General features: G+C 40.8%; 1 protein-coding gene across 1 annotated transcript in view; it reads right to left on the reverse strand.

The window, feature by feature from the left end:
• GLG1 (golgi glycoprotein 1) overlaps positions 1-24,539 on the reverse strand; it is a 121,854-nt gene that overhangs the window by 21,480 nt on the left and 75,835 nt on the right. The window contains exons 4-13 of the mRNA XM_015100366.3: positions 20,484-20,699; positions 15,431-15,634; positions 14,434-14,505; positions 13,322-13,505; positions 10,318-10,532; positions 7,948-8,069; positions 6,392-6,493; positions 4,441-4,594; positions 3,355-3,492; positions 1,153-1,239 (exon numbers count right to left, since the gene is read on the reverse strand). Coding sequence (XP_014955852.2) covers positions 1,153-1,239; positions 3,355-3,492; positions 4,441-4,594; positions 6,392-6,493; positions 7,948-8,069; positions 10,318-10,532; positions 13,322-13,505; positions 14,434-14,505; positions 15,431-15,634; positions 20,484-20,699 — 1,494 coding nt within the window. The remainder of the gene's footprint in view (positions 1-1,152; positions 1,240-3,354; positions 3,493-4,440; positions 4,595-6,391; positions 6,494-7,947; positions 8,070-10,317; positions 10,533-13,321; positions 13,506-14,433; positions 14,506-15,430; positions 15,635-20,483; positions 20,700-24,539) is intronic.

Below are 24,539 nucleotides of genomic sequence, written 5' to 3' on the forward strand. Positions count from 1 at the left end.
GTCATCTGATGGGTAAATAACCCATTAAGTACGCTTGGGAGCTTTCCCAGCATTTCAGTGAGCGTGAACAGAGGTGCTACACTCCTCCTCTAATGTTCCTTCACAGCACTGTGGAAGGCGAGTTTTCCAGAGGCAGATTCCCCTTGCGCTTGAACAAGAGGGAAGGCAGGATTAAGAGCAGTGGGGAGAAAAAAAATTTACAAATAATACTACACTATGTAAAGCCTTTGGAGTTTCTCCCCAGAGCCAAGTAGTTCAAAATGAAAACAGGAGTAACTGACATCTATCACCCTGCCATCAGACCAGATGACAAACCGCTGCCCTTTGGGAACACACACTAACCGCCTTCTAGGGCAGTAACTGCTGTGCAGCACCAGCTGCTGAAATAACATTGTCCTTTAAAGAGCTGCACACCCCAGAATGTCCTCATTAGCCCACAAGGATGATGGGAATAAGACAGAAGCTGACAGGAGATAAAAGAAGGCAGCACACTTCTGAAAAATAGAAGTGAAAAAAAAAAAGACCCTGAGAAATCTAATTTTATATATTGCCCATTTTGACAACTTAAATAGTTCTAAAAGGCTAATGATAAAACAGCAATTCCCCGTTTCCCTGATGTCTGGCCCTACAAAACAACTTAAGCATTTTTAACTGCCTCCCCTTCAATGATAATCTCTGTATTTTGAAATAGTATGCCTATGCTTAGAAGCTTTTTTAAATCTCACTTTTTATATTTTAGTGGGTTTTAGGATGGAACAAAGAAAAACACATGTAATCAGTCTTCCACGTTTAACTGCAAATTCCAGGCTTTTATTTCAGTGAACATATATTACCAAATAATCTAACTGTAAGAGCTAAAGGATGACAGAATAGGAGTGCTTAGGCTATCCTTGAATGTGACTAATACTGGTCTAGTCACTGTGTTAATTCCGATTTATGAAGCAGATCAAAGGGCTAAATGCTGGAGAAACGAGGAAAGGGGTTCAGGAAGCATCACAATACTCTTCTTGATAAAGAAGGCAGGCAATCTGACAAGGTTGCTTTTGTTCTACAGAGAAGCTGCTCTCTCAAGAGTCTAGAAACAGCAGAACTAAGAAGGAAAGAAAGGCTGCTGGCAGGGCACTTTCCTTCCACTAGCTGCAAACTGCGTACCTCAGACTCTAACTCGGTGAGGTTGCCGACTATGTCTCTGCACTCCACAGCCAAGTCGTCGAGATGGTCCTGGAGGCACTCAAGCTCCTGCAAGGAAAAGGCAAGCTCTCAGCGTGTTAACTATACCAACGATCAAGGGGAGACGAGACAACAGTGTCCACTTCCTTTACAGAGGTCTCCTCTTTTTAAAATGCCTTCACTGACCAAAATGCTAAAGCTTTACTTGATTCCCCCAACTGGGATTGTTGAAAAGATAATGAATGATTTGACGTATCAGGGAGGTTAAGAGGGTCAAAGAAGTACAGCAACCATGCCAATCCTTCAGAAGGCCAAACGTTGCCAAAGAGGCAACGTTCAGGTGTTCTCAGAGTCTGAAGCTCTTACAGGCCTTCATTCCATTCCGTCAGCACCCTGCTAATCTGCACTTTCACGATAATCACTGGACAAAATGTACAGTGCAAGAGATGGCGTATTTTAAGACTCCTCAGGGGCAAAGCAGCCTGGGGACACAGGGTCTAAAACACAGTGGAGAATGGACAGGTCCTGCAAATCAAGCCTGGGACTCCAGCCCTTGCCCGCGTGAAAGGATCCTCTGAGGGCACCTGCACAGCAGGTGAGCACTGGAGCTTGAGTAACTAAACGCTGTCTTACTTGGGGGCTGAGCTGGAGCTACCTTGCAGCGCCAGTCTATTATTACACCTAGAGGTTTTACGCTTTACATCTAGCTTACTTTCCCAAAGCGCATGAACAGCTATTTCTCAGCAAAGGGCTCCGTTAAAGGATCAAGTTTAACTTCCTGACTATTCTGCAAGAATCTGTCTTGGAATCAGAATGGAAGGGGAGGAGAAGGACTGCAGGAATTATACAAGAGTCAGAAAGGGAGTCAAGGGCTGGGGGACCCTACAGGAAAATGCATAAAACTTTTGGGAGGAGATAAACGGCTGAAGGGAAAATTCCATTTGTAAACTCATTTCCTAAGTTTAACTCAATAGTGATGGGCTGTAAAGCTTTCTCACCGTTACTTTACAGAGGGTATGAAAGGAAACTGTTTCGTGGGATTCCATATGACCACATCCCTTGTTTCATTAGACAGAGGCAGCAGAAAGCTAAATTATATGGCATTTTCTAACAATAAACTCGACAGAACTACAGCAGGCCCAGGAAACAGACGGCCAAAAATGATATTCCCAGGCCAGCAGATCTGAGTAGGTGTTATGTTGCTTTAAAAAACTGTCCAGTTCCTGCATATGTGACTTTTTACTAGTTTAATCCCAGAGGGTGTTTTGGAACTGTTCATGCCTCGTTCTAGTATTAACAGGGCTTTAAACTAGCAGCTGCTTCGCACTGCTGGGTTCCTTCACCTAGAGATGAAAGATAAGCCATCTTCCCACTTATTGTGCTGGATGCAGTAACGTATCTTACATATCTTTTTTTTTTAACTAGGCACAAGATCCTAACAAGCCACTTAGAGCACGTACCTGATTCTTGGGACTAGTCCTCTTCTACACTTTCCTGAAGAGGTTATATAATAAAATGTAACAAGTGCCTGGCTAGGGTTATGAGCTCTGAGCAAGAAAGTCAGTACACTTCATTTCTCTGAACATCAGGTGTATCGATTACTAAGTGGAAAATGTAATCCCGTTCCTGCGTCTCTTTTAGATCTGTGGTAGGGCAAGCGCATACACTATTCACGCATATCAGTATTTACATATCAGTGTAAATATTTACACCCTGCCTTCCCTCAAAAGGACTTGACGTACCTTATAAAAGAAAAAAAAAAAGCAAGATAAAATAAATTAAAAATGAGTCAGAAAAAAAGGGAAACTTTAAGGAAAGTGGAATGAAGCCAGTAGCAAGTCAGTACACAAAATGCCTACAACAGAATCTTATGCACTTGCTAAAGGAAGGCTGTATCTTTGGCTCAAGGCTTTTCAAGAGGCAACACAAGGAGAGAAAACAATCAGTTATAAAATGCAATAACTGTAACATTAAACCAAACTACTGCTTAGGAGAAGTACAATTACAGAGACCAAAGGGAACATTTTCCTCAGGATTTCTTATAGAGAGAACAATGAATAACGTAACAAATCCCTCTGTGAAGTCCGTGGAGATGGATTTCACGGTGCCTAGCCCACGTAAATGCTCGTCGGGACCAGCATTACTGTTGTCACCACGGGATAAACAGGTCGCTTTGCCACCTACCTGCCCCGTCTCTGTTTTCTCACTGCACCATTTCCCCAGATCGATCAGGCACTTGTCTTGGAGGGCGGGGTCCAACTTAACATCCATGGCACGCTGGTGGAGGATCCTCTGGACTTCAGCCCGGCATTCCCGTGAGAGCTATATGAGAAATGAGCAAAATACTAACCGAACGACACGAGATATAGAAAAATCTATCATCGGAAAACTGATACATCTTTACAGTTATTTGAACCAAACTCTGCATCTCATCTCTTCCAGAAGAAAAATTAAATGTTCTAGGAGGCTTCTGAACACCTTTACCTCTTGGAATGTGATGAAGCGTTCAGCATTTTCTAAAATATTGTATGAAACACTATCCTTTTCTCAGAGGATCCTGATAAACGTGAGCTAGGACCGAGTCACTACGCTGTACACGTGAAATATATAACACTGTCAGTCAAATGTCGATTAGAATGTGAATGGGGTCTGTCTGGATAAGGTAGAGAGTTTTTTGTTTAGCTAAACTGATGTGCCACGACTCTGTGAGCGTGGAGTAGAGTGCTGGTCCTGATTTAAGAGAGAATAAACAGCATGGGACCGGCAGGCAGCAAATGTTGCCAAGCATACGCAAATTTCCCAACAAGAGGCAGCACTCAGGGCAGAGGAATACCAGGAGTGGGGGAGGAGGCTGCAGCCCCCCAGTGCACCTGGGGGAGGCCTCATCAGTACAGGCATTACGGGTCCTTCCACCAAGCGCAGACGCCTAACAGCCCTTTACGTCTTGGGTAAGAGCTTCTAATGGGTCTTTAAAGCTATATAAAATTAGGGTGGCAGAATCTATCTACTTGTCTATTTAGATTTTGGTAACATAAAGAAAAACCGGAAATGTCCTCTCACTTTGTTAAAAACATAAAATCAGATGGGAAGAAGGTGGTAGAACAACTCTATGTACAGTCACTGAATGAAGAACCTTCAAGTAATGAAGTAACCCTCTTCACCAGATACACTAACAGTTGTCTTAGGATGAACAAGAATCACAACAGTTTGTAGCAAACGAATTAAACAAACGACCGACAGGAAGAAATGAAGTCAGTATCGCGTGCATACCCTCCTGCCCTGCTCCTCAGTGCGGTAGGCATGGCGGTATAAGCAGGAGAACACAGCTCCGGGAGGCATAAGTTCACTGGTTTCATTCCAACCGTGGGTGTGGCAAAGACGCGATGCATCTCCCTGGCATTTGCGGTATAAGACAGGGTCCAGCCTGTAAGGTTAAGAGTTCAGACACAGTCTTTCTACGCCTTTCCTCCCAATGACATGCTAAGGGGTTTCGCAAGGTGACTGTCTGTGTACCGGCTGACAATCATTTCTAGGGTACTGGAGAAAGCAGGTAAGCACAAGTATATTTCTGAATTCTGTTCTTCAAGAACACATAGTAGTCAATCTGGAGAAGTTTAACCCTTAAAACAGAAGATTTAAGTTCTACCTCAAAGACAGTATCTTGCAGTGTAAGGCACACGACATTATAATAACAGACTGGGCATTCACATGCCCTGGTTGAAAGGAGACAACAAGGGTTGTAGCGATCACCAGGCACTTTGCAACTTTTCCTTAACACTTTTTTCCAAGTGTGAGTATAATTCCATCCAACCTGCTATACTAGATTCATTAAGATCAGAAAAGGACAAGATAAATAATCTACTCAAGTTCCTTTCTAGCAGTTTCCTATGCGAGGTAAGGCAGTTACATTTTTAGTGTACCTGTACATGCTTATCAGTTTAAAAACTTTTCTGACAGTTAATTCTGACTCTGGAGACAGTAGTTAGGTGATGAGCCAGATGCATCTCCAAATCAGACCAATGGACATTTCATTCTGTCTACATGATACTGTCAAATTTGAGGGAGGGCTACTTAATGGGAGGAAAAAGGCTAATATTTAATAAGCTAATATTTAATAAGACTGTGCAGCACAGGGTGGGAGGTGGGAGGGATGTTCCAGAGGGAGGGGACATACAAACACCTATGGCTGATTCACGTTGAATAATGGCAGAAACCAACACGATATTATCAAGCAATTATCTTCCAATTAAAAGTATGAAGATTGTGAAGCATCTTTTGATCATGGACGAAGGAATCACAGAAGAGAAAAAAACCAAAAGACATTAGAAACCAAAACCCAAAGACATAATTTTTTAAGGTAATAGACTCAGTTAGCTCTTTCCTATTTCAGTTTAGACAGCATGAGTAAGCAAGCATGAGGAAATTCCCACCCCACTTTCTGAAGTCCTTTCAGGAGCTAACTTGAGGAAACAAAAACACACTGAGTCTTCAAATAATCTCTTTTCAGTAAAGTATGGGGGTAAAACATATATTAATCACCAGGAAAAAAAAAATGACCAAAGCACAGCGGCTAAAAACAACTGAATCAGGAAGCAGCTCAACTTGAGGGGCAGGAAGAGCAGCCTGGTCCAGAGGTGGGAAGGGAAAATAAGGTGTGGAAAGAGAGAGACTGCAGCCAACACAACAGTTATTCTGACTATGACAGAGAGTCTTTTAGCTCACCTCCCTCTCTGCTTGTCTGGTTAACAGGTTGAGAAGACAATCAAGTTGTCATTTATTGATAAGAGCTTCTTAAGATAGGATGAATTTAATGACTTTGAATTAGTCACAGAAATAAAGTAAAATCCCATACCCAAGACAAATCAATAAAAATTAAAAATCACTACTCTCTTCTTAGAGATGTATTCGAAGATGTTTCCGCTGCCCCACAGGTGCCCAAGTTCTTTCCAGATGGATGTCTGTGATATCAGAAACAGCTGGCCCTGCCTGCCAACGTAGTAATTAATGGGGACACGGGGACAGACCTGCAGGGGCTGTCTCTGCCTTTACATACTGTTCTGAAAGCAAGAAAGAGGTTTTTCTGGAGATCAAAGTGCCAGCTATCCCACAACTTAACAAAAACAAATTACTAGTGATTATTTAAAAAAATAAATGTGAAGGACAGTGACTATCCAGGAGAATAGGCAGAGGCTTACACTTATTATGGCTTCAGAATACTCACTTCCAATCTCGGGAGATGAAATACTGCAGCTCTAAGAGACGGTGTTCACAATCTTCCACCATTTTCTCTGTGTATAAATGTTCCATCAGGCACGAGAGGATCCTGGGCAGAAAACAGGGGTGAAATTATAACAAGGGGCAGTTCTGGCTCAGAACTCTCATACCAGTACTTCCGTGTCTGCAGAAAAAGCCATTTAGCTATTTTCCTAGGCAATCAGGAACTTACTTTCCCAAGAATCACTCAGATTAACTCAACCTAACCGTGACAATGCCTTCTATCAACTTCAGAGCCACTTAGCACTGAGGACTCAGCTTATACAAGATCTGTGTGCAGCTGCTTTATAATTAGCTGTTTATTATGAGAAACTTCCAACCCATACAAGAGCAGAGAATCATATAATATCCATCTTCCCCTCCCATAGCTTCATCAATCTACGGCCAAGTTTGTTTTAACCCTATACCCCCTTAGATGACATTCTGAAGTAAATCCCAGATACCCTATCATTTCATTTGTAAATACTTCAGCATGTTTCTCTATAATATGGAAACATAATACCTTTATCCATCAAAGAAGTTAATTTAAAAATCCTTAACATAATGAAATATCCTGTCAGCTTTCAAAATTTTTCCAATTGTCTCATGCCTTTTCACGTCTGTTCAAATCAGGACCCAGAAAAGGTCTACATCCTGCATTTAATTGATAGTATCTTAAATCTACTTTATCTGTAGGTATTCCCCCCGCCTCCTTAACAGTTGGCCGAGTTGTTTTCCTATTGGTAAACAGTCAGTCTTCACAGTGTCTGTCTACTTCCTCCAACCTCCTTCCTTAAGGAAGAAGACCTTTCTCTAACCTCTTACCCCAGCATGAACAGCTGGAGGGTATGCATAGCAGAACGGTGAGAAACGTGGGCTGCATTTGTTTTACACAGTTGGGCACTGCTGGCTGCAGGCTATAAAGATTTTTGCAGAATGGGAAACCTGTTCTTTCCTGCAACCTGGTTTTAACAGCTATTTGTATATCATATAGGATAAAATCAATACGTGAGACTCCAGTGATTTATCACAGCATTTTACAGCTTTCCTAGATCTTGGATATAACTTCAGAGTTCACTGTGTCCACAATGAACACCACATTTTGTGTTTTATTTCAAGTATAATTAATTACTCTCCAATAATTGTCAAGAAGCCAACGTATATGAGTCAATATACAAATGGAATGGAAAGTATAAAGCCAAACAAAGCATGTATCATTTTATCCTGAGACTTTCTCTTTTATTTGGCCATTAAGCAGAATGATTCAGTGACCTAATGTCTAAGACTGCATTCACAGTCACTGTCAACAGATATCACGACAAAGCCAGGACTAGGTTCTCTACCTCACAGATGAGGCAGAACCCAGGTCTCAGTCCCAACACTAGTCTTAACAAAAGCTGGTATGTGTTCCTGTTTCATGAAATTTCAGTTGTTGAACCATCCGAAAGTCATTTGAGGCTATGTTCCCCATGTTGCGCTGCCAGATACAATATGTGGATAAATACCACAAACAAGATAACCTACATTGGGTCTCCGGATCTTATGTGTTTGCAGGCTGTCTGTATTACAGATTCACAAGCTTCATTCAAAGCTCTATCAATGCGGTAATCTGCACCAGGGTCAGTCTCCTGAATCAGTGTTTGAAGCTGGATTGAAAAAAAAAAAATAAGAAGGAAGAAAGAAAGTTACTTAACATCTAGGGTGAGCAGTGTTGTATCTTGAATCGGTTCTCAGTATGGGATATCACAATGTACTCTTAACACAGTGCTACGGTTGTCACTGGCCAAGCTCAACAGCTCTGGTCAAACATGTTGCAACTGGTTCCCCTACTCTGCAGGATTATAACTCATTGTAGGGACAGCTTGCCTACCTGATTGAACCATCCCTGGATATTTGCAGAACAGAAGAACCTTACAATATAAAAGCTGCCTCTATCCTCACATCTATTAATCAAATTATTGTAAATTTGATATTCAGTGCCAAGCCAGACCTGAGTGGAGAAGAGTCAACAGAAGATATTTCCAATAAGAGATCTGATTTGGTCTTAAAAATCTAGAATTTGAATTTTGCTGCAAAGACACTGGCATAAAACAAGTATACTCTGGTTCATTAAAAGGAGAGGTGAGATTTCAGTTGTAAGAAATATCAATTATAGAAAATAAGAATATAATATTACTTGTAATTTCCTATTTTTTCTCAACTTTTTTAATATACCTAAGAGATAAACCAGAGCTTGTCTATCACAGTATACAGAAAAATATTTGTCATTATGCAGCTGAAAATGAAAATTTATTCTTTCACATTTACTTCTGCTTCCAACCTTTGTCATTTGAAAGCATGAGAAGATGTGCCTCAGATTCTTTTTTTCCCTGTCTTTGAGGAGAAAGCAGCTGGGGCACAGAAGAAAAAGCTCTAAATTAAGGATGAGAAAACCTGAGTTCTATTAATAGTCTGGCACTGCCAGATATTAGCTCTGAGAACAAAGGCAAGTTGATTAACCTCTAAATTCCAGATTTTTTAACTGTGGAGGATTATAACAAAAAATAATATATAGAAGGTTGTGTAAGCTGCAAAGCTTTTTACAGATTAAAAATAATCATTATTACTACAGATGGGCAGCAGATGGTGTTTTGGGGTGGAAATCTTAAATAACACAAAGCAAATTTGAAAACTACAATCCTTCTGCTTGGGGCTCCCTTTGTTCCAAGTTAAAGAATTGGAGACATTTTGTGTCATGGATTTAGCCTCTGTAGGAGCCTTCTCTGAGCCTCATACATTTTGCCTACAAGCTCACAGAGGTTCATACAAAAGCAGTGACCCCATCACATATTTGGTCAGAGAACAAAGATCAAAAGAAAATGAAAAAAGAAAAACCCCAAATCTGTCTACTCTCAAAGAAGTCAACAAACAAGATGAGAGAAATAGGAAAAATTTCCAATTTCCTGGGATGGAAATTATTTATACCAATTCTTTGTGGCAATTTGAAGAAGCTACAAAATGCAGTGGTTAGTCAGTAGGAAGATTATTACTACTGTCAAATGACTACCAATTTTATTTATGATGTTTGCTAATGAAGACCAAAATATTTACATCTTTTTTTGAGAGACTGTTATTAAGCATTATGCAAGTCTGAAAATTTCTCTAAGAACCATATCAATTAAATATCCATGATTGACAGGCCAACTCTGAGCATCCTCCATGCATGCACCAGACTACAGGTTCTAAAAGATGACAGTGAGTGCCTGACAGAACAGGAGGTTAACAGCTCAAGGGAACACCACCACACCAGAATCCAGTGATAGCAGCGCGGGACGTTAACTAAGGACGTGCATGGTTACGCGATTATACGTCTATTCCTTCCCTGACTGCTTAGAAAAACCCAAGAAAACACTTCCAAAAAATGATTCGTCTAGAGGACAAACAGCAGTCTCTTTGGTCTAGGAGAGACTGGGCCCAGAGTTGCTCAGTCATAGCTGAAAAGAATTTAAGTTCATGTTCACAGGGTATTTGGAAGAGTATATACTCATTAATAACTATTCTGAAGCTTCACAGTTTGTTAACAGATCACTAAATCAGAGCCACCAAGCAGAAAACAAAGAAAATTAATGGTCAATCACAGACAAGTGTGGAAGTCTATTGCATCAAGAAAGAAAACTCTGAGAAACAAACTACTGCAGAACATTCCTCCATCTGGCTGAGGATAGATACTGAAGTAGACAACTGAGAACATTTTCTCCTTCTAGATCATCTATCTTCAGTTTTTGCCTAGTTCTTAATACCTAAAGTTCACTGTGATGACACAGATGATCCAGATAAATAAGCTCAGGAAGAGGAAGTTCCTCAGCAGATAAAATGTTTTAACATCAAAAATGGCAGGAGAAAATGGGTCCTTACCGCTTGCTGGCAGTTCATCCCAAGGTTCCCTTTCTCCCCCCGCACCACCTTCATCAGGCAGTGCAGGGTCCGCCCTTTCCGATGCAGCCCAGAGCAGTGGTGCTCGATCTCCCCTCGGCAGCTCAGGATGATCTCGGGGCTCAGAGAGAAATCTTCCATCAGCATGCGGCGGTAGTCCAGCATCTCCCCCTGGCACTCGCTGCTCACCTGCCGCCCTGTGCGGAGGCAAGGCACAGCACCGCGGGCATCGGGGTCAGATGCTGCCACCCATGGGAAGCACAAGTCTACCCCTCGACTCCAATATACGACTGAAACGCTGAGAATTCAGCAAAAGCTTTATCAGCATAAAACTCCAAAGACTAGGGCTTACCTTGTCAGTGTTCTGTCTTACACAGATCTATACTACTGAACTAAGAATGCATGTGTTTTGCCAACAGAAGTCTTATCAGTATAAGATAACTACTAGGGTGAAAATGAAAGCCAGGAAAATCCCTGGCTTATAGCCTCTAAGCTTTCGGAAAAACACTTCAGACACTCACTACGGCTCCCCAGCTCTTCCTTGAGCTGTCAATGCCATCTGCGAAAACTTACTAAAACACAGCAACAACGGGACTGTGGCACGCTGCCGTGCTGCGCTCGGCCGTGGCTGGCTCTGCAGCCCCGTGGACGGTGGCCCGCCAGGCTCCTCTGTCGGTGGGCTTCTCCACCAAGAACACTGGAGCGGGTTGCCATTTCCTTCTCCAGGGGATCTTCCTGACCCAAGGATCAAATCTGCATCTCCGGCATTGTAGGTGAATTATTTACCACCAACGTATAAATGACACGTAACAAACTACACTTTTAAAACATGTAACTGGATAAGTCTGACATACATACGCATCAGTGGAACCATCGACATAATCAAGATACTGAACATATATCCATCAACTCCAGAAGTTTCCTCATGTTCCTTTAGAATCCCTCCCCTTCCTCTCTACCACTCACCTCATGCCCAGTCAACCACTGCTTTGCTTTCTATGACTACAGATTGGTTTACTAGTTTGCAGTTTTTAGAAGCTCATGTCAATAAAGTTCATATAAAGGTTCATATAGATGGAATCACATGCTATGTATGAACTCCTCTTTGGGGTCTGACTTCAGACTTTTTGAGTTTCAACCATGAATCAATAGTGTGTTCCATTTTACCGCCAAGTAATATCATCCTATTATGTGGTTATACTACAATTTGTTTAAAATTCTTTAAACCATTTATGGACATTTGGGTTATTTCCAGTGTTGGGCTATTACAAATAAGCTGTTATGAGCATTCATGCACGAAAATTTATATGGACATGTGGTTTCCCATCTCTTGGGTAAACATCTAGGAGTTACACGGCTGGGTCATAAGGTAGATGTATACAGAACTTTTTTAAGAAACTGGCAAGCTACTTTCCAAAGTGGCTGTGCCATTTAAATTCCCATCAGCAGTGCAGTTCCAGTCCTTTCACACCCTTGCCAGCACTCAATGTGGTCAGACTTCTTAGTGATAATAGGATTACTGGAGTGGGCAGCCATTCCCTTCTCCAGGGGAATCTTCCTGCCCCAGGGATCAAACCTGAGTCTCCTGCACTGTGGGTCGATTCTTCACTGTCTGAGCCACCAGGGACTCGCAACAATCTATATAACTTCTATGAATTATCTGTTCATAGCCTATGGCGTGTACTTGTTGAGTCTTTTTGTGTTTCCTGTTAATTTGCAGTTTAAGAAGATTATCTATTTTTTTAAAAAATACCAAATTAGATGTCATACTGTTTTATGATGTGCCTTTACTAGTCAACAATCTCCACCTTTACATTTCAGGAAAATTTCATCAAATACCCAGACCATAATCAAAATTCTCCAAATTGCCTTCAAAATGTCCTTTGTTTGGTAGTCAGTCCAAGACCATGCACTCTCTCTGGTTGCTATTCTACTGGCTTTTAAGTTTAAGAGATTTTAACTGCCCAGATTTAAAAAAAAAAAAAAATCACCACAAACTTCTGAGCTTTAACAACTGATCTTTTCCCACCTAACTTTTAATCACTAGTAAATTGTCCCGGCATGATTAATTAAGCCACTAGGAACTTCATTTTTAATAGCCTATAGTCCACATTAAGAAATATTCCTTTTTTGAAAAATTTTTTGGCTATGCCAAAACATGCAGCATGTAGGAGCAAACCCTCACCCCTGCAACAGCAGCACAGAGTCTCAGCCACTGGACCTCCAGGAAGGGCCCAAGAGGTGCTCTTTCTTAAGGACCCTGACCCTACAGAAGCACGAAGCCTCAGCCACCGGGCCTCCAGGAAGGGCCCAAGAGGTGCTCTTTCTTAAGGACCCTGACCTTTAAACATCCTTCTTGATTCCTTTGTCAAGGATTCACTTTTGGACTGAACAGACTCTGAGTCTGACCTTATGAGATAATCCTTTCTTCCTTTTCGGTTTAATTGCTTCATAAACACCGTTAGACTAATAATAGTACTTATCACTTACCATATGCTAAGTGCTATGTCAAATATGTTCAGTCCTTGTAAGAACACCTCAACACAGGTAATGTGTTTTTGTTTTACAGACAGAAAAGTGAGGTTCAGAGAGATTAAGAAGCATAAACAATGGTCACCCAGCCAGTTAAGTTTTTGCTGAAAGAGTCATAATTTGAAGTCTCTCTGACCCAAAGCTAATGTGCTAAATCATTATACTTCCCTGACTCTCCTAAAACTGCTGTGCAACAAGCATTTTAAAAATTAAAATTTGAATTTGAGAAATAAAACTTAGAAAAAAAAAAAGCTGGGACGTAAAGAAAAACAGAATTTAAGGCCATTAAGAGGAAAGGCCTTCAACAAGACTGAGGGCCTCCAAGCAATCAGCCTAGAGTTCTGCTTCCATAGAAAGACTCTTGAGTCATAGGGACAGGTATACTCAAAAGAGCTAACACAGGAGGAAAGATCCAAAAAGGAGTGGAAAAAGATAAAAAGAAATGAACTCTCACCTCTATGCACAGCTGACTCCAGACACATCAGAAGGTAGGACAGCCTGGCTTCCCGGGACCGGGGAAGGTTTTCCACGTTGCACCGGTATTTCTTCAAGTCACTCTTACAGGATTTGGCCAGTGAATAACTGACTTTATAATCCTGGGCAATCAGCTTCTGGCGGGTTGTTAGTGCTTCTCGACACTGAGGAGAGAGTGCAGCAGGAGAGCTGTGAGACTGCTCACGTGGTCCAGCCGCTCACATGTGCCTCTAAGACAAGCAGAGGCTCATGGCCAGGCACAATAAGCAACTGCAGTCGTTAGCAAGATGTCTGTGTTTGAGTCTGGTTAAAATGAGCACAGGTGTGCTGAAACAGAGTGGCAAGAAGGAGCGATGTATGAGTGGGCAACTCTGGAATTCTATGGTGAGCTGCTGATTGTTGCAGCAATAGCAACTGTCCAAACACATAAATATTTGGTAGATTCTCACACATCAACTTGACAATGTATTCTTTTCCTCTTCAACAAATATCCCTAAAGTAAATTTCACCAGAATGAAAGTGGCAACTGACATAACACCCTGGAAGTTCCACTCTTGTACTTGTTAATTATTCAACAGTAAATGATATAAGAACTGAAATAAAAAATAGTTCTTCAGCTGCACAGGAAAGTAAATGACAAGACACCAAGGCCCCAAATAATTACTTTTAAAAATCATAAGAGTCTTGCATGCATTGAGGGACAGAGGACTTACAGTAATGAGAATGCTTAATGAGGCAGCTGCTGAGAAATTCAGTCGCTAATTGCCTATGAAGCACACTGGTTTGGTTAGTCGAAACTTCTTGAGTACATAGGGATGGGTTCAGTGTAACTTTGACTAAAATTCTTTGATTTTACTCCCCAAATTGATTCCCCATTGACTTCCCTAAGTCCAGATATCACGAGAAGCTTCACTTTTTTCGTTCACATTTAATATGCTTTGGTTTCCTACTAAAGGCCCAGTATTTTATCTCTGAAAGGTTAAGCTGTATCAGTATTTTATATTTTGGTATGAGTTTGTATTGTTTGAGAGGATCTGAGAAAGCTTTTAGGAAAATGAATAAAATGCTGATCTGTTTCAAAGAAATACTTACTTTTTCACTCATGGACTCTTCAAATTTATGGTTAAAGAGGCACTTATATACTCTGCCTTCACCAGCTTGTGTCTGTAAGACGGAATACAACACCATCACCATCACCATCACCATCATCACTAGCTAAGTAGTCACGCTGGGCATAATTCATAATCTTATATAGGACCTTCTATTAAATTATTATAATGCTGACTATCTTTGAACACATGACTCAGCCGTTTACAAAATTTAGCAGCCTTTGAAAGAAAACAATGATTGCAGTAAATACGGAAGAAAAATTTCCCATGGCACCTGGCTCCTGTCACGTGCTCCCAGATGCACTTACTGTTAATTAGTGAGCCAAGAGAAGGGCCAATGAGTCTCCCTTCTTATGACTTAACATCAGCGTCGGTAAAGCTCTGGCAGTGGCTCTGTTCAGTGGTTCCCTTATATTAACTCACAACAGCAGACAGAGTGGGAACATACACCAGACACTCTTCAGTCCTTTGTGGTAAAGGTGGCGATTATTTCTGACTACAGGGTTAGAAAGTTGTTCTATAGAGTATGCAGGGAGTAACCAAGGACTTGGTTTTAAAAGTTGGCTGTCTGCTTTTTCCTTCATCTTAGCCCAAACCACCTCAACATAAATATGTAATATGGCCAAGTTTTAGCCATGGGATATACGTGAATGGGATTCCCTGGTAAGATAGGATTCCTATATGTAAAACAGACTTCCAAGAACTGAATTGAGAAGTGAGATAAAGTAGAAAGAACATTGCAGTGGAGACTGACACCAAGTGTTCCCTAGATATCACCTCTGGCCTGAGCAGCCAGTACCCAGATAACTTCCTGTTTTCCTGGGACCTACTCCACCTTCCATTTCAATGGCTTTTCTACATGTGACAGCGTTGGTTTAATTTTGGAATCAAGTATCAAAAAAAAAAAAGAAAGAAAGAAAGAAAAGAAAGAAACTAGGAAGAAAAGGAAGCAAAGAAGAACAGTTTCTGAGCTGACTCACATTTTCACAAAAACGTTCCCGATCATCTCGGCAGGCAAAATACAAATGCCGGTCTAAGTGAAAGTCGTCCGAGGACAGCTCTGCCACCCGCAGAATGGCTTTCTTGCAGAGTTCAGAGACTTGAACCTTAGGGTCTCGTTCTTCCGCTTCCTTCACCAGGCCTTTCTCCAAGCATGACACCACCTCGCCCTGTGAATGTGCATCCTAAAATAGCAAGGATACAACCATTTCAAAACTCTCACCAAGATGAGCTTCAAAATAAACATCATTTAGTTAAAACCAACAAACAAAAAACAACAAAAAACCTCAGCACAGAAGTTTACCAGTGTTCTACTGAGGCACAGGGTGGGGTCCATCTCATTGTGGAAGTTACAGAAGATGTCCTTGATAATCTTTGGTAAGACTGTTAATACTATAAACAGAAAATACAGATCCTGGGAAATCTAAGTCCGTTCAGTTTGCACTAGAAACAGAAACCTGACTTTTGGAGTTTAAAATGTCAGAATTTCTTTTTCTGCGACTGCACCACACAGCATGTGGGATCTTGGCTCCCCAGAGACTGAACCCACACCTGGGACGCCACAAAACATCGCAATTTTAAAGAATCCCTGCTCATTTACCTCTAAGAGCTACATGTTTCTCAAATAACAGTGCTTTAGTCGAGTTTAAAAAATAGGACAAACCAAGAAATTTAGTGAGGAAATATGCTATAGAGACCCTCCTTCTCTATTTTCTATTGTCCACAAAGACCCCCACTTTTAGAGTAATGTTCACTTTGATGTTTCAGATTTATCTTAATGTGATTTAACAAGATTACCACCAAGTATACAAACTGCTTTTGAGAGCTTTCCTAAAACCATCCAATTATCTTCAAGTGTACATTGCATCAACCCCATAGCAACCACAACAGGAAAAATCTTCCCTAAACATTTTCAGAGTTCTAATCTTCTATACTCAGAAGATATGCTTCAAAAACTTGAGAGGTATATCTATAAATACAGCAAACCAAAGCAACAGAAAATAGTGTTATCATTTACTGACACATATACACACACAGGCACATAAGATCTCATTATAATAAAATACCACATTTATGAAGCCATGAGACTCCTAAAATTAGGTAGGGAAACACTTGTTTTACTAAAATTTCAATTCAACAAGAAACTATGTATTTTTCCCTTTTGCTGTAATAGGGTTTGTCCCATAGCACATTAATCTCCAAGTACTTTCTAGAAAATGTTCATGCTCTCTCCTAACACACCCGTGAAGGGGAATAAGAGCTGTGGAACCTACAGTGCAGCTGAGTAACCAGAGCTGCAGAACGTCCGGCACCCAGCTGACAGTCCACCAGTGTTTTTTTGGACCTTGGAGTTCCATGAAACTCCTACAGTTTGTATGTGGGTTATGTGCATTTTTCCTGAGGAGAGTTCATAGCTTTCATTAAATTTCAAAAGGTGTTTTGGTCCAGAAAAGATCAGGAAGCGCGTTACACTGGCATATTCTCGTGCCTTCCTATTTTCTGTCTGTAGCTCAAACTCTGTCACTAGCTTGAAGATTCCATCCAGTGCTTAGAGATCTGAGTACCAAAAAGTATTATTAGGGAGTTATTCTGAAGGGAGAAAAAAAATTCTGATGGACAACTGAAAAAAAGATAAGGAGAGAGAGGAAAGTGGACACAAACCCCACAAATTCAGGCTTAAAACAAACCTGTGACAACAAAGATTTGGAAACATATCAATCACTTATTATTTACAGTTTACAAGAGATTATGATACATATGATTTTATGGTATAAAATAATGTCTTATACCAAAGTCAAGTAGCTCATAAAACACCTTACTGAGATGGTCACTAGCAGTTAGGTCATAATCATACAGAAGAGGCTGCAAAGAACAGCACGTTAGTCACTTCTCCATTTAGACTTACTTAGCCTTTAGTTCCGGCTTCACAGGGTCAAGAAATGATTTCCCTGCAATGAATCTAAACGTTTCTCTGTACACTTAGGGTTCACAACTGTTTAAACATAGCAGCATCATGGTGTGAGACCCTCTAAGGAATGGGAAATGCAATTGTAATTCTAGCAGTTATAGCACCACATACTGGCATTAGGCCCGAACATCACCTCCGTTAGATGCTCTCTTTTATTATTATCGTAACTTTAGAAAATTTTTTCAAATCAAAGATTTTTCAGGAGTTCTTCTCAGCTCCCCAGAGTCTCTGAGCTTTCCAGGTCAGCCAGTTTGAGTTACAAAACTCAAATGTATGCAAATATTTGATAAAGAAGACTGTAGGGTTATTACTGAATACAAATGAAAGCAAGGGACTGTACCCAGCATTTAATCTACAAGAAATGAAGTTACTCGGGCTTAGATTTTAAAACGGCAACTTCTTAATAGGCAAGCTTGACATATGCATAACAAATGATCCTGTAAACGGAGCTACAGTGAGTTTAAATTCTACCGTGGTGAGACAAATGTCAGTCTTAAAGCTAGTATACAGTGTCCGTGTAAGTGCTCAGCAGCTCAGTAGGTAATGTTTTTTCTTCCATACATCTTGTGCTTTAAAATATATATATTTTTGAAAGACCAGAGAATGACAACACAAATCAGGAAAACGGGCAAGAACTCAGTTTTCATCTCTGCTATTAACTGTTCTCCACTTCAGCATCTGCGATGTTTTTTTGTGATCTACCTCTCTAGATAGAGACAAAAAGAACCTCTGAACTATTCACAGCAGTTGGTTTTAAAAGGCGAGAATGAAACAATGGCACAACTGCTGAGTGAAAAGTATAAACGGAGTAATAAGGAGGCACATGTCCACAGCTGAGTTCCTGTACCGGATGTCGCATTCTGCTTTCTCTTCAGATGATATGAATTATCTACATCTACTTTCAAAGATCTGCTTTTTCTTTTTAAAAATAACTATTAAAAAATATTTATCTAGAAAATTCCAAGTTTTATTAAATATATAGCTTTTATTTTTAAAATTTACATATTCTAATAATCTGAAAAAAATCATTATGTTTTCCAATCATGTTCATACAAGAGGCAGGGTACTAACAGATTAACCATGAGCCCTCTTCTCTGACTTTTGGAGGTCAGTTGAAAGCCAGGCACAGAGGAAGCTGCAAGCTTCAGTCTTTCAAACAAATTTAAACCTGATGAGTGTGTTCTCTTCTGCGGTCAGAAGCTGATTTATTAATTTTCAGAATAATTTTCCATATCTAAATAACTTGACTTCAGAGAAGTCAATTATATTTGGAAAAGGCAAGGGAGGGCTGACGACAGACTGCCATCATTTTTAGACCTGGCTGTGGCATTAGCACGAGGGGCCTGGTGAGCTACAGTCAGGCCACAAAGAGCCAGACACAACTGAGCACGCACGCACGCGTGCGCACACACACACGTGCAGAAAGGGACACGCTTTTCCAGAAGCCCCTCTAGGGTGCTAAGGTGAGGGCCTGGTATAAAGAGAAATCCATCTAACCAGCACGTGAAACAAACGAGGAGAATTACAAACATGTGCTTTTGGATGCCCCCTATAACATTTTTTGTTATTTTAACAAAGCTGAAAAATCAGCACTCACTGTCACATCTTGGGGCTCTGGCACTACTATTTTCTGCCACTGTTCAAGTCAATACAGATTTAGTAACTCGTACACACAGCCCAAAGCAGGTTTTATCTGGACAATCCAGATTGCTACTGGGAAGCCAGTGAGCAACTATCTTGGTGGGCAATGGGGAAGAGCTACTGTAGGGAGAGGTGGATTATAATGGTCTGTTCTACAGCACGGACCACTGACCACAAATATGACAATGTGCCATCACTGATTCCTGAAAAGTGTCTGGAACACATATGTGAAGATTTTTAAGAGTGAGATGGAATTGGATATTAATCCTCAGCACCATAAATAAAGTCACAGGAGCTTTTGAATTATCAGGGTGACTTACGTGCTTTTGTGCCATTTCTAAAATGTGTTGGGAAAGCCAAGAATCAGTCTTCTTTATTAAAACTGGCCTCTCATGAGCTGCCTAGAAGCTGTATGCCAGTCCACAGAGCTCTCAAGATCGACTCAGGTGCCCTGGGAAAGGGCCAGAGCCTTGCGCTGGAAGCAAAGGGTATTTGGTGACAGCCAGACAAAGACCAGCCCTCAAAGCTTCATCTGAACTGGTGCGTGCAGTTCCAGAACTCTACCACCATGTCCCGGCCGAGAATGGAGGCCTGCAAGCAGTGCCCTGAACAAACAGAGGGCAAGGAGACAAACAGGTTTTGCTCTCGTACTCCCTAAACAGAATAACGAGCAGCGGCAATTAATAGCTGATGCCATCCACAGCTCTCAGCTACCTCTCCCGCCAACACCTACTACTTCTCAGGAGTTTTCACTTCTGCTGAGCAAACGGATTAGGCACAAACCTGACTGATCCTCCACTGTGATCTTCTGGACAACAGACCAATAAGAACAAAGAAAGATCACATATAATTAAGGAGGAAGAAACTAGGGAGTTAGTGTCTTTCCTGTCTTTACTAAAACTAGTTCTGACATGAAGATAACACATATCCTATTTACAGAGTACCTTTCTTTTGGCAAGCTAGTAAGTACCCTTCACATATTTTAAAATTTTCTAATATTTAAATATGCTATCTTTTGTACTGGTGTGTTTATTAAGTAATTTTTGTAGACAACAGTGAGGTATGGTAAGAATGGTTAGAGAACTTGAGTCTCTCCTAATCCAACTACTTTTCCCTCAAGACTATAGAAAGTTTTTTCCAGAGGAACATTACAGGTAAGAAGTGGTAGCTGGTTTTGCATTTTGAAGGTAATACTAATCTTAGCAGATATTAATTCCTCTACTTCCCCATGCAGTATTGAAACGCTTGGTTACAAACAGATAAAGTGCATCCACAGGCAAACTAGCCTTAGATATTGGGGCTGTCTGGACCTCAACTTTGAGTCCAGCGCCAGCTCTGAATCTTCTCCATGCCAGTTATACAAAGCTGTTCATTCATCAAATCTGTAAGATCCCTTTGGTGAAGCCAGTGAAGGAGAGAGGTACCTTTTCTCCAAGCCGAATGCTCCCACACTTCAGAATGTTGATGTCGTTTTTACAGTCATCCATGAAGCCGCAGATGAGCCGGTAGTCACTGAAGATGATAGCTGTCATCTTGGTGACGTACTGGTGGCACTGGTACTCAGTGATGTTGCCTCGGTGATCCACCAAGCAAGAAACCAAGTAACCTTTTCCAACTGGTTCATCAGCACACTCTTTGATCTGCTCAAAGGAAAGTGGCTGTTTTAGGAAAGCATTCTATTCTCTTATCAAACCACCTTTATGAAAGAGAGAATGACATCTTCTTTTTTCTTCTTGAAAGAAAGAAAAGGAAAACACTGAGAAATGCTTTTGTTGTAAAGGAAACAGTGTGTGTGCTATGCTGTTAAGACTTTTGCGCTTCCTAGGAAATATCTTATTAATGTGTTTTGCAAGAAAATACCTAAACAAATGCTTAGGTAAAATCCAGGTTTAAATGAAGTAAAACAGCTTTTTTTAAAAATAAAAAAATTCAGTTTATTGAGAAAATTTCTTAAAATGTATTTTATTGAAAAGAGTTTTTGACAGCTCTTTTAAAAATGAGTCTACTGAGAATTACCATTACCCATGCAAAGAATGCAATGGATAGTGATAAGATTAATCTAAGGCATAGGTCTGAAAAACAGGTGCAGAACTAAAGTCCAGTTGCTATCTCATGCCAACCTACACAGCAAACTATTATTGTTAGATAAGCCTAATTATTAAAGGGGGGTTGTACTATTTTACCTCTCGACATGACATTAATGTGTTCTGAATTAACTATGGGTCTGGGCATTTTTTTTTTTTTTTCTGTAGTGCTACTTTACTTAGAAAATAGGTAAGAGAGAAGGAAAAAATGTGAAGGATTTAACTCTGTAAAGAGGCAGACTATTTACTTTCCATTTCTAACGTCTGGCAAATAAATTTCAACTTAATGTGTTTGTAAATAACACTGAAGGCCTAACTGATGGAGATGAGCAGAATTAAAGTAGAAAAGGAAATGGGCATGTTTTTTAACTGAGTAGACTCCCAGCCTCACCACTGTGGTCTGAAACAGAAACATGTTTAAAAATGATGTTCAGTGCAGTCTGGCAAGAAGTCCAGGGAGGGGAAGGCCACTGCAATTCTAATTTGGGTCGTTTAGACATATGGTCTAGTGGATCAAGCAAAAGTGGCCCCACATGGGTAGTGTCTCTGCAAAGCGCATCCAAAACCACAAGTGCTAAGGAAGGAAATTAGGCTAAAAATGTTGAAGTTCAATCATAAAAAGTGCAATCTACTTACAGGGTTTTAAGGTTGAATTATAAAGCACAGAGGGTTGTTTGGAAAACGTCTACTGCATTTGGAGAAATTAAAAACAAACAAAAACGGCAGTTTTGACAAGAGGAAGGAGCCGAATGTAAATGTTTATTTTTAATATAAATGAGAAGGGAATGTTTCGTTGGTTTTTTTCTGACCAACAGAGACCATTCTCCATTCTTATACCACCTCTGGTAAATATGTACGCTTGATAAGACAAATACAATCTCCTTTTCCAGAAGGCACAGGGTGAAGGACACACCACACACTAATAGTCCTATAAGCCACTGGGTCTCTTCATGCCTAACCCCAGTATCAAATCCAGAGCAAGTCACAGACTCAGTTCAAGAGAGAAAATTGTGTTTATTTTCAAAGAAGCAAACTTGGGAAATTAAACAGCCTCCCACTGGCTTCAAGAGGCAGCAGAGATCGTCAACAGTCAACAAGCTGAATGCAATTCTTCCAGTCTAACCCTGGGCTCTTGTTTTTGATGATGCCTAAGAAGAGGGCCCTAAATGTACTTCCAAGCAAAGGGCTTTTCTGTTTGTGATTTTTTTAAAAAGTAAAACAGATAAGTTTCAAAAGTAAAAGGAGAAATACTGCTTAAAAATCTCAGTGGTTATAATTCAACTAATGAAAAAAGCCCTGCATGAGAAAAAACAGGCCTACTGGAAGACACCTGGGTTTTTAAAACAATGAAGAGCAAGTATTCAGACAGGCTCTACTAGGCAATCGATGGTTTAAAATCGGAAGAAAGACTGCTAGACAGTTTGAATTCAAGCCTGAATTAAATGTATATTTAGCTTCAATCACCTGAGATTTTATTGAAACACGGAGATGTTGTACCTATTTGTATTTTGGTCCACCACCAATTACAACCAGAGGTAGTGTCTGAATTAAAATTTTACGCCTTTTTCCAACCATTGTATTGGAGAGAAGTTTAAAAACAAACAAACAAAAAACTTCTAAGAATGACAATGAAAAACAGCACTAAATCATCAACATATTTATGAATGGAAGTAAAGTCTGATGCGGCTGGGGAGCAGATTCTTAAGAAACCACTAGAGAAACGCTACAGTGCCTCTACTTTTGACATAATGCGAGAGGAAAGCAGACAATATCTGACCCAATCGTGGAGAGTAAATGAAAAGCTCGGTTTGCAGTCTTCAGTGGTTTTATGATGCTGTTTTCCTCCTTGGAAGAATGACTCCAAAGTCAGGAAAGAGGGAGATGTAGAGTAACGTGCTCTATGTTTCCTGATAATTAACCTTTCCGGCTGCAGTGCGGCCTCCCTCTATAGCGGGCGAAGCACCCCTGTCGCGCGAATCTGCTACGCAACCACAACGTCCTCCGAAAGATCGCGCGGGGGCCACAGCGCGGCACACACACTGCAAGGCAGCCAGTGCTGTCTCCTCACTCATCGGGCTACGCCCGGGCAGCTTGCGGGATCTCGGTTCCCTGAGCCGGGACTGAGCCTGTGCCCCGTGCAGGGGAGGCAGTCTTAACCACCGCACCAGCAGGGAAGTCCCAACAGTCTCATTTTACAAACACAGACAGATGAAACCAACAAAGAGTGAAGTTATTCTGAAGAATCTGCAGATTCTCTGAGCGAAATCTCCACACGGCACTCAACCTGGAATGTATAGTTAGTCACATAGTGAGCCAAGGGAGTTTGAGGTACGTAATACCGAATCTAAAAGCTGAACATCAAAGATTTAAAATAAGCTATTCTATTCTGAAGCCCCAACATATTTGAAGAAGGGTCACTGCTTTAAAAGAATAAAGCATATCTGATTCAGTAGTAGAAGGCTTGAGGAAGAAACCAGGTTCTCCAAGGTCCCATAAAGAGCTAAGTGAGGTGCATAAGCTGAGGACTTACCTGGTTGGAGTAGGGTGTTCCCTAAAAGCTCAGGAGAAGATGGTCCTAAGTCATCAAAAAGGTAGTGAGGGGACTTGCCTGGTGGTCCAGTGGCTAAGACTCCGAGCTCCCAATGCAGGGAGCCCAGCTTCAATCTCTGATCAGGGAACTACATCCCACATGTCACATCTAAAGACCCCACAACTAAGACCCAGAGCAGTCAAATAAATAAGCATATTGAGACAAATCTATACAATGCAAGATCTCTGATTATTAACTTTGAGATAGAAAAGTAGCAATTATTTCCTTTGTGATTCTTTCAGTATGTAGAAATCCCCAACTTCATAGAATTTCTACCACTAATTCTAAAAGAAAATTAATTACAATTTTCAGTACCACAATTTCCACTAATATCATTTGATATTTACACTGAGCCAAGAGAAGTAATAGAAAAATATCACCAATTAGCATACATGTAATATTATACACATTTTCAGTAATTATTTTCGTCTTTATACGTAATATCCATTTATAACAATATATATAACTTTTTCACAAACCTATCTAATGCTAACTCTTATTATTTGGAGCATATGCCTCTGTGGTTCAGTTGGCCCACGTGCACAGCCAAAACACTTAGGACTGCTTATGAGCCTCCCGGGAAACCACCCTGACACGCCTCAGCCATAAGCAGACTGTGCAATGTGTGAGGGCACTCACTGATGACAGGAGTGACTGTATTCTCCATCTGGGGACAAACAGAGCCTGACTTCCAACCTGCCTGAATCAACAGCATCCTACTGCGAGTGCAGATGAAGAAAAAGAAGTCTGATTACACGCCCCCCCCGCCCCCCCTTGGTCTATCTCTGAACCAAGACATGTGTGAA

This window comes from Ovis aries, chromosome 14 (assembly GCF_016772045.2).
Source record: "Ovis aries strain OAR_USU_Benz2616 breed Rambouillet chromosome 14, ARS-UI_Ramb_v3.0, whole genome shotgun sequence".
In the NCBI taxonomy this organism is placed as follows: domain Eukaryota; kingdom Metazoa; phylum Chordata; class Mammalia; order Artiodactyla; family Bovidae; genus Ovis; species Ovis aries.